We start from the raw sequence: 10,491 nt of genomic DNA, 5'->3' as shown, positions 1-10,491 counted from the left end.
AGCAAAGTGTTACCGCTCTGACATGGAGTCTAGGGATGCCATTTTGGGGGCCTGGATTCAATATTAGGGTCCTGCCACAGAAATAAGGCATTGTCATTTCAGAATGAGCTTATCACATGTGGAGTTAGTCAAGAACTACTCTGTGTATAGACAAGCCCTTAAATCCCAAACTTGATGTTTCTGAATCATTTTAAGGCTGTTTTTTAAAATGCCTTAAACAATTGCCTTTTAAACACAGATCTTTGCAAAGACAAAATGGAAAAGGGCTTCATTTGGGTGACTACTGGGCTGCTATCCCTAATTAATAGACGTAGCACACATTTTCTGTTTGATATTTAATTTGCCAGATTAAATAGTTCAAACACTAGCTGCCAGAACAATAGCCTCAATAGTCTGGTATTCACTTTAAAAATCAGAGATTTGTTTTGTGAGAAGACTTTGCATGTTGATTGTTGCCCTGCATCATGTGACCTTCACACCTCTTATATTTTTCATGTGCAGAGCACCACAGTAAAGAGAATCTATAACAAAGGTTACCAACTGCCTTCTTCCACCCCCAATATCTCAGATAATCACTGCTTGGATTAAGGCTACTGCCTCATATCTTTTCCTTCATCCCTTTGAGTCAAATCCCACAGTATTTGCCCTTCCTCCAGCAAAACCTCCATATTCTCAGTGAGTTCACTGAGAATGTTGCTTGAGTAGAGACAAGATTTGGCCCTTTGCCAGTCAGGTTGCAAGATAATATCCCTGCTGGATCTGGAGATTACCTCTCCATGAGAGAGGGGTGGATGTGTGAGACTGACCATAAAACCTTTGCTGTCACTTGAACAGACCCTTGCTTTTTTTAACTGAAAACAAAGCAGGACATTTTGAAGAATAACCAAATTGGTAGCCAGTTTCTAAGGACTTTAGTTGGGCCTACTGGTAGCTTTTTGCCAGATGGCGTTGAGTTTAACAATATGAGTGAGAGAACTGGGACTAGATCTGCAAAGGCACTTGGGTGCTTAAGGGCCAGATTTAAGCGCCACTGGTATCCACAAAACTCCTGCTTGGCTGCCACCTAACTCTAGGTGCCTAAACTCTCTTGGCACCTAAGTTTTTGCTATAACAGTTCTCTAGGCACCTACATTTCTGCCTCAGGCATGTGGAAGCCTGCCCAAGGTAGCAGTACATATTCTCAGTCTCCTTCCTAAACCCCACTGCAATCATCAAATCAGGGGAAGATAGGTGTGCCTCCACGTACCATGCTTGTGGGGCATACTTAGCTCCTTACACAACAGCTGGAGGGGTGGGGGGAGGCAAGACCCACCCCAATAAACTTTAGGCTGGTGGTTAGAGAGCTCACCTGGGATGTGGGAGATCCTAGCCTAAGCAGTGACTCTGTGGGTGCTTTGGGCCTGTTCAGGGGCAGGAAGAAATGTAACAAGGGTGGAGTCTTGGGTGGAGGAAGGGGAAGATTGGGGCAGGATCTCAGGGTGGAGTGGGGGTGGAGCACCCACCCAGAAAAATGAAAGTCAGTGCCTGTGGACCCCAGTTCAATTTCCCTGGTGAGAACATATTTGAACAGGGTTCCCTGCTTCCCAGGTGAGTGCCCCAACCATGGGGGTATGGGATACTCTGATTGTGGGGGTTTCTCAGGCCATGTCTATGCTTACAAGCATACAGTGGGACAGCTGTACCGATGCATCTGTGCCACCGTAAGAGCGCTCATGTACCTGCATTATGCCGATGGGAGAGAACTCTCCCATCAACAAATCTCTCCCATTAACATAATAAATCCAGCTCAACAAGCAGCGGTAGCTATGTTGGTGGGAGAGCGTCTCCCACCAACATAGCTCTGTGCACACAAGCACCTAAGTTTTGCTCGCATCTGTTGCTCAGGTGTGTGGTGGTGTTTTTTTCACACCTCTGAGCAATAAAAATTTTGCCAACGTAAGTGCTACTGTAGACATGGTCTCCGTGTCTCTTGTTGAAGCCATTCGTCTCTAACTGAGGCAGAGCAAAACTCACTCTGGTAGTCCAGTGGTTAGGCATTCCCTGAGAGTGGGAGGTCCTTATTCAATTCCCTTCTCCTTATCAGGCAGCAGAAGGGACTGAACCAGGATCTCCTACATCCTCAGTGAATACGCCAACTACTGGGCTAAAGGTTAAATGAGTGACTCCTGCCTTGTCCTCCCATGCAGTGTTGCAACACCACCTAAGTCCCTTTGGGGATCTAGCCCTTTGTTTCCAGTGACTAAGCAAGCAATGAAAACACGCCCTCTGCTGTACTCCTTCGGGGGTGTAGCTCATATTCTCCCCGGCTGGACTGAGCATGACCCTGCTTCCTACCCCTTGAGCTGAGCAGTCTCTGCCCTCGGGAAAGCCCAGAGACTGACTGAGGGCAGTTCTACATTTAAAAAGCTGCCACTGTAGCACTTTAGTGAAGATGCTTGTAAGTTGATGGGAGAACGTCTCCTGTTGACATAGAGCTGTCTACATAGTGGGTTAGGTTGGTATAACTATGTCACTCAGAGGAGTAGAGTTGTCAAATCCACAGTGACATAGTCATACTGTTGTAAGTTTGTGGGTGGCTCTCCCATGGGGGCTGTTGGGGCACCTAGCATCCCACCTGGTTGACCGGACTCAGAGGAGACAGCTACTGTCTGGTTCCCAGTTTTACTACTCAGGCAAAACTTCCATTGACCACAATTAATCAGAAAAGGGCTTAACTTTATGCTTGTTGAAGTCAATGGTGCTCCTCAGAGTCTTTGCAGGATCAGGTCATGAGCAACAACTTCAGGATTTGTCCCATTATGATTAAAACGTTACATTTTTGTGTGCATCTCAATTTATTTTTGTCACAACTCAGCTGAACCAAACCCACAATTTTATTAAAATGACGGGGTTGGTCCTAGGAAATGTATATGCAGACATATCAATGACAATTGTTCTGTTTTGGTAAGTAATGGATGAGATATCTTATGAATGATAGAGTATTTACAATATAATTTGGCTAAATTGTACTTGGCAATAAGAGGTTTAAAACATTAAACATTCTCACCTGACATTGGCAGATCAAATTTGGCCAAAATTGACACTTCTTAAAAATAAGCTTTAATGAAACCTAAGACCAGTTAAATAATATTTAACATTGTTCAGCCTGATATATTTTTTTAAACACCTAATCCAACAAATTGTTGTTCATGGATGGATACATCATGGAGAGCTTTGCAGAATCAGGGGTGAACAAAATTCCCTGGGTGACACTGTATGCTCTGTTACAATACTACCAACTCGAATTATTAAAAATTAATGTGTCAGACTCCCCAAATCATCATTGGCTTAAAAATAAGGAGATTTAAAAATATTGGGTTCTTTTTATTTCCTTCTAGTTTTTGAGTGTTTAGGGGTCACATTTACAAACTTTTCTCCAGGACCATGAGGGTTGCAAACTTAACTTATTTTAAAAATGAAGCCTGAGATTCTGATGTAACCACCTGACTACAGGAGCTGTGGCTTTAAGATAAGATGAAACAGCAAATAATGTGTGATTTTCAATACAATCACAAAAGTTGGCAACAATGACTGTGTTGTGCAATAGGTCAGACTAGACCACAGTGGTTCTTTCCGGCCATAAAATCTGTGGGAAGAAAATCTATTCCTTGCAATATCTGCAAACCAAACACTTCAGCATTGTGCTCTTACCTGAGAACTGGGAAGTGAAATGTTCTAGAAAATGGCTATAAAAAATCCACAAAATAGACTAATACATTTTCTTTGAAACATGCAACATAAAAAGTGAACATTGAACTAGTTTTATTAAGTTTTAATAGCATAAGGTGTGTAATTTAGGCAAGGAAATCAGTTTTGTTTAATATATCTGGTACTGATGCTGCAAAGACTAACACAGCTGCTTACCTTTAAACATGAGTAATCCTGTTTAAATCAATGGGATTGCTCAAGTGCGTAAAGTTAAGCAAATGTGTAAGACTGTAAGATCAGAAGCTTCTTTTTTAACTGATATTGCTATTGGGGGATAAGGAGCCTTGAAATCTAAGGAGGAAGAAGTTACTTTTTCATATTTAATATACTCTATTGGTTTCAGATGATGTACACATGCATACTGCATGTAGTTTTCTATTAAGTGAGGGAGAAATTATATAACAGTTATAAATTACACCTGGAACTATGCTGATGAGTTAGGATTGAGGTGGCTATTCAGTATTGTTTTGTTTTTAGGGATGTGACAATGAGGGAGAAAAAGTTGCTTAGTGCTCCAGGGAAATGTAGGGATGTTTGTCTATAACTAAGACAGATAAAGCAAATATACACAAAAGGATAGCTGTGAATTTACTTTTTCCAGAACAGTTTTATAACCTTTGTCCAGTAAAGATTCCTAACTACACCCACACTTGGAACGGCTTGTTTGATTGGAACTGTTGTGTCTGCTCAGATTACATAGCACAGCAGCAAGAAGTGAACTCAGGAAGTGATGTAATTGTTTGGTTAATGAATACACCTTAGTCACCTGGGTAGGGAAAGGCAGAGCAGCAAACAAGTGGGGACTGGAAGAGAGGGAAGCAGTCTGTCAGAAATTCTCAAGTGACTAGAGAAATCACCCTGGGAGGAATAAGAGGACACCATGGAAAAGGAAAGCAGTTCCCATTGGGAAATGGGGCTGCTGAAAACCTTCGATTCCAGTGAATTTGTTAGCTGGGAGAAGATTGGTTCAGGTGGATTTGGGCAGGTTTACAAAGTGCGACATATACACTGGAAAACATGGCTAGCAATCAAGTGCTCCCCAAGCCTTCATGTGGATGAAAAGTAAGTGCCTGTCCCAATTACAATGTGTACTGTTCATGCTTTCCTATTAAATGTGTATGCACAAGTGCACGGGATGAGGCGTCTCTGTGGAAATTGGCATGCAGAGTTCTAGCTGACAGCTGAAAAGCCCTAAGCGGGCTCTCTCAAATAAAAGGTTTACTTGTAGTAAGTGAGGATTTGCGATGATTAATGAAAAAGAGCTGGTATTATTTTAGCCAAAAACAAAGTAGATTAAATGTGACTTTTTTTTTAAAAATTGTGCATCGAGTTTAATTTTTTTCTCATTGCAATATAGTCGCTACAGAAGCTAGGAGTTACAGGCGTTGCAGTTCATATGCAAAAATCCAGAAGGGCTTTTTAATGACAATTTTGGGGCTTGTGTTATTCCGAGGAGCACGTTCTTCATTTCACCAATGCATTTAAAAACTGAAATGCTTTTTGATTGAGACTTGCACTTGGAGCGCTAAGCTGAAGGCGGTAAGGGAGGTAGAGCACGATCGGGGTTTTTTCCGCCCGTTTTGATTTGGAAACAAATGAAGCCAGTTTATCAGTGCAGCTCTTTTGCACTGACGCACGCAAAGTGACTCGTCTGCTGAAATGTGTAGTTTGAGATTTTTGCCATGCAAGTCTACAAAAAGGTGTGTGCAATTACTTCCATTGAAAGGGGGATAGCCAACTTCCAATTCACACTTCTCTCTCAATCTTTCTGCTGCTGTTCAAAGTAACACCCAAGGTTGCTGGGACTGAAAGAGAGAAATATTTTCCCTCTAATCTCTCTTTTGAGTTTGTTTGCTCTGTGTATTTGCAAAGCCCTTCATACATAGTTCAATTCCACTGTTTCCTCTGGCTCTAGTCAATTTCTCCTGTTTGCGTGTGACTTCAACGCAGCAAGAGTGGAGAGAAAAACCAGGCTTAAAACAGAAAAATGACTATAAAATCACAAACTGCCAGGGATTGTAGGAGCAAGTGTAGTACCTGAAGCTATCTAACGCCTTTCTAAAAAGAACAGGAGTACTTGTGGCACCGTAGAGACTAACACTTTTATTTAAGCATAAACTTTCGTGAGCTTATGTTCAAATAAATGTTTTAGTCCCTAAGGTGCCACAAGTACTCCTGTTCTTTTTGCGGATACAGACTAACACGGGTGCTACTCTGAAATCTAACTCCTTTCTGTTAACTGACAGTAAAATGGAAATCTTATCTCCGATGAAATGTCTGATTAGCAACGGAAAGTGATTTGCAAGAGAATTCCACACCCTCCTGTTTTCCCTGGATTTTTTATTTATTTGTTGCATGAAGTTCTTGGTATAGTGCTTCTGCTGTGCATGTTAACCTATGAAAATAATCACTGGAAACAGCTTTACAGAGTCGGCAGGGCGAGGCAAGAGTGTAAATACTGTAGTTAAATTACAACAGTATTTCTAATAGGAAAGTCCAATTTGCTTTAATAAGCAAAATGTTTTGAGGAGAACAACAGATGCTAAAAGGAAAAAGCTTGTTAGCATGCAGTGCAGTACAGTATTGCCTGCCCCTTCAGCAGGGCACTTGAGAGCTGGAAGGAAAGAGGTGGGGATGGGGTGGCTTTGGCAGGAAGGAGTTTGTGCTGGAGGAAAAGGCCTGGGATTTAGAAAAAAGTCCTGTTTGGACAGCTGTGTGTGACAGTCCATATCCTGTAGGCACTTCTCTGTCCTTACGCTCAAGGGGCATTTGGTAGCCATTCACATTCCTTGTTCACAGTCTCCTGGTGAAGGATGTGCAGGTTTTAAAAATTGCTTCAAAATCTACCTTTGGCCTATCTTGTTACAAAAAAGGGTTCTATATATCACTTGGTAATTTTCATACCACTTAGAGTACTAAAGGGTTGGTGTGTAGTTACTGACAAAATGTAAGTTGCTTGAGTCAAATATGTTAGGAAGAGCTACCCACCATTAGGTTGATTGCTTTTGTAGATAGATGGGCAAAAATCTTAAGTGCCCAAATTCAGATATTCTAACAGGACCATATTTTTGGTCACTGGTGCTCCAAGTTGTCTGAAAATCATGGTCCTTAAAAGCACAAGTTGAGCCCTCAAAATCACCAGTCACTTTTGGAAATCTTACTCTCTTTGAGAACATTGGGGTGTGGGGGAGTGCAGCAGAAGAATTTTACTGTTGAGTGAGTTGTGAATTATTAGTAAAGTGCTGTAGTAGGTTTTCATTACAAAGACTTCATTACTCTGAAAATGTACTGCAGAAAACTTACTAGTAACTGTTGCATTACTGTCACCCTCAAATGTTCTGAAATCCTCAGACAAGGTGGGTGAGGTCATATCTTTTATTGGACCAACTTCTGTTGGTGTCTCCCTCACTACAGAAGTTAGTCCAGTAAAAGATATGACCACACCCACATTGTTTCTCTAATATCCTGGGACTGACACAGCTACAGCTGTAGTGCATATAGAAATCCTGAGTCAGACACCAAAATACCATGTGATTAGCTTAAAAATTATGAGATGGGGGAGGGAGGAGATAAAGGTGTGCTTTGTTTTGGTCATGGAGCCCTTAAATTATATTCATGTCATGTCACTCAAGCTTTTCTTCACAACTAGAGGTTTCAAAACTTTTTTTTTTTTTTTAAATGAAGTGGAGATTTTCATGTAAACACTAGAGTTGTCAAGCAATTTAAAAAAATGAAATGTGATTAATTGCATGATTAATTCCACTGTTAATAGAATACCATTTAAATATTTATGGATATTTTCTACATTTTCAAATGTTGATTTCAATTACAACACAGAATACAAAGTATATAGTGCTTACTTTATCTTCTTGATTACAAGTTTTTGCACTGTAATAAAACAAAGGAAATATATTAGGTGAATTAAAAAATACTAAGTACTGTAGTGCAATCTCTCTTTATCATGAAAGTTGAACTTACAAATGTAGAATTATGTACAAAAAAACCTGCATTAAAAATGATGTAAAATTTTAGAATATGCAAGTCCACTCAGTCCTGCTTCTTATTCAGCCAATCGCTCAGGCAAACAAGTTTATTTACATTTTCAGGAGATAATGCTGCTCATTTCTTGTTTACAATGTCACCAGAAAGTGAGAACAGGCATTTGCATGGCACTGTTGTAGCCAGGGTAGCAAAATATTTGTGCCAGATGCACTAAAGATTCATATGCCCCTTCATGCTTCACCACCATTCCAGGGGATATGCATGTGTGCTGGTGACTGGTTCTGATCAATAACAATCCAAAGCAGTGTGGACCGAAATATGTCCATTTTCATTATCTGAGTCAGATGCCATCAGCAGACAGTTGATTTTCTTTTTTGGTGGTTTGAGTTCTGTAGTTTCCATATTGGAGTGCTGCTCTTTTAACACTTCTGAAAGCATGCTCCGCACCTCATCCTTCTCAGATTTTGGAAGGCACATCAGTTTCTTAAACCTTGATTCAAGTGCTATAGCTATCTTTAGAAATCTCACATTCTTGGCATTTTGTCAAATCTGCAGTGAAAGTTTCCTTGACCCAGCACATGCTGTTCATTTTATCATCTAAGACTGCTATAACATGAAATATATGGCAGAATGTAGGTAAAACAGAACAGGAGACATACAATTTCCCCCCAAGGAGTTCAATCACAAATTTGATTAATACATTATTTTATTAATAAGCATCATCAGCATGGAAGCATGTCCTCTGGAATGGTGGCTGAAGCATGAAGGGTCATACAAATGTTTAGCATATCTGGCATGTAAATACCTAGCAATTCCGGCTACAAAAGTGCCATGCAAATACCTGGTCTCACTTTCTGGTGATATTGTAAATAAGAAAACAGCATTATCTCCTGTAAATGTAAACAAACTTGTTCGTCTTAGCAATTGGCTGAACAAGAAGTAGGACTGAGTGGACTTGTAGGCTCTAAAGCAGAGGTCAGCAACCTTTTAGAAGTGCTGTGCCTAGTCTTCATTTATTCACTCTAATTTAAGTTTTTGCATGCTAGTAATACATTTTAACATTTTTAGAAGGTCTCTTTCTATAAGTCTATAATATATAACTAAACTATTGTTATAAATAAGGTTTTTAAAATGTTTAAGAAGCTTCATTTTAACTTCATTTAAAATGCAGAGCCCCCTGGACCAGTGGCCAGGCCCTAGGCAGTGTGAGAGCCACTGAAAATCAGCTCATGTGCCACCTTCAGCATGCGTGCCATAGGTTGCCTACCCCTGCTCTACACTTTTACATTGTTTTGTTTTGAATGAAGTATGTAACCCCCCCCCAATCTACATTTGTAAATTGCCCTTTCACAACAGAGATTGCGCTACAGTACTTGTATGAGATGAACCGAAAAATACTATTTCTTTTATCATTTTTACAATGCAGATATTTGTAAAAAATACTTTGATTTCAATTACAACACAATACAATATATGTGAAAATGTAGAAGAACATTCAAAATATTTAATAAATTTCAATTTATTCTATTTAACATTGTGATTAAAACTGATTAATTACAATTAATTTTTTGAGTTAATTGGTGAGTTAACTGTGATTAATCTACCGCCCTAATAATCACATGACTGCAGGGGTTCTCAAAATGGGGTTCAGGACCCCTTAAGGGGTCATGAGGTTATTACATGGGGGAGTCACAAGCTGTCAATCTCCACCCCAAACCTCCAGCATTTATAATGGTGTTAAATACATTTTTTTTATATATAAGGGGGGGGGGTCGTCACACTCAGAGACTTGCTATGTGAAAGAGGTCACCAGTACAAAAGTTTGAGAGCCTCTGAGCTAGGACTTTAGGAAGAAACAAAGCATGAGATGTAATTAAAATCATGAGTTGGTTACATTGCTATTTAGTAATGCTTAGCTGGTCTCTTGGTCACTATTTCTAACTTGCAAGGTTTGAGTGCGCTTGTCAGAAATAAGGGCCGTTGTGGGCTGAGTACCAGTATTTCTGAAACAATAGATATTGTAGAATAGGGACACTGACCTCAGCTGGTAATGTCCACTCCTGTGGCTCAGCCTTTTAGATGCTCTAGTCAATGGCTCTCAACCTTTCCAGACCACTGCTGCTTTCAGGAGTGTGACTTGTCTTGTGTACAGCGGCGTATTATCGCCTAGGCCTAAGTCTAGGGCGACAAATTTGCTCACACCCTCTCCCCAATTCTGCCCCTTCCCCAAATCCCTGACCTGCCACCTCCTCCCCCAGCATGCTGCGCTTCCCTCCTTCCACCTCCCTCCCAGGCTTGCCGTGTGAACGTGCTGGGAGGGAGAAGTGAGTAGTGGCACTCGGAGGAGGCAGAGCAGAGGTGAGCTGGGCCTGCAGGCGCTGGGAGTAACCCGGGGGGTGCAAGGAACCGCTCCCCGCACCAGCTCACCTGCGCTCCACCGCTGCCATCCACCGAGTGTGCTGCAACTCCCCTTCTCCCCCCTCCCTCCCAGGCTTGCTGCGGGGGGAGCAGAGGTGAGCTGGCGTGAGGGGGGGACTGGCAATTTTTTGAGGGCCTAGGGGCGCCAGATTTGTTAATCCGCCACTGCTTGTGTACCCCCAAGTTTCACCTCACTTAAACTCCTTGTTTACAAAATCAGACATAAAAATACAGAAGTGTCACAGCACACTAGTACTGACACATTGCTTGCTTTCTCATTTTGTCTGTATTAAGGTTTAGTTTTGTACTGACTTTGTTAGTGCT

The 10,491-nt window shown here is 41.1% G+C and overlaps 1 protein-coding gene across 1 annotated transcript in view; it reads left to right on the top strand.

Annotated features, from left to right (window-relative positions):
• Positions 1-4,556: 4,556 nt before the first annotated feature.
• The window catches only part of RIPK4 (receptor interacting serine/threonine kinase 4), a 36,369-nt gene continuing 30,434 nt past the window's right edge, over positions 4,557-10,491 (top strand). Inside the window, exon 1 of the mRNA XM_050934305.1 lies at positions 4,557-4,809. Within this exon, the coding sequence (XP_050790262.1) occupies positions 4,628-4,809 (182 nt within the window). The 5' untranslated portion in view covers positions 4,557-4,627. The remainder of the gene's footprint in view (positions 4,810-10,491) is intronic.

The sequence above is a fragment of the Gopherus flavomarginatus genome, chromosome 1 (genome assembly GCF_025201925.1).
Source record: "Gopherus flavomarginatus isolate rGopFla2 chromosome 1, rGopFla2.mat.asm, whole genome shotgun sequence".
Lineage (NCBI taxonomy): Eukaryota > Metazoa > Chordata > Testudines > Testudinidae > Gopherus > Gopherus flavomarginatus.
The sequence above is the reverse complement of the archived record's forward strand: the minus strand, read 5'-3'. Positions and strand labels throughout refer to the sequence as shown.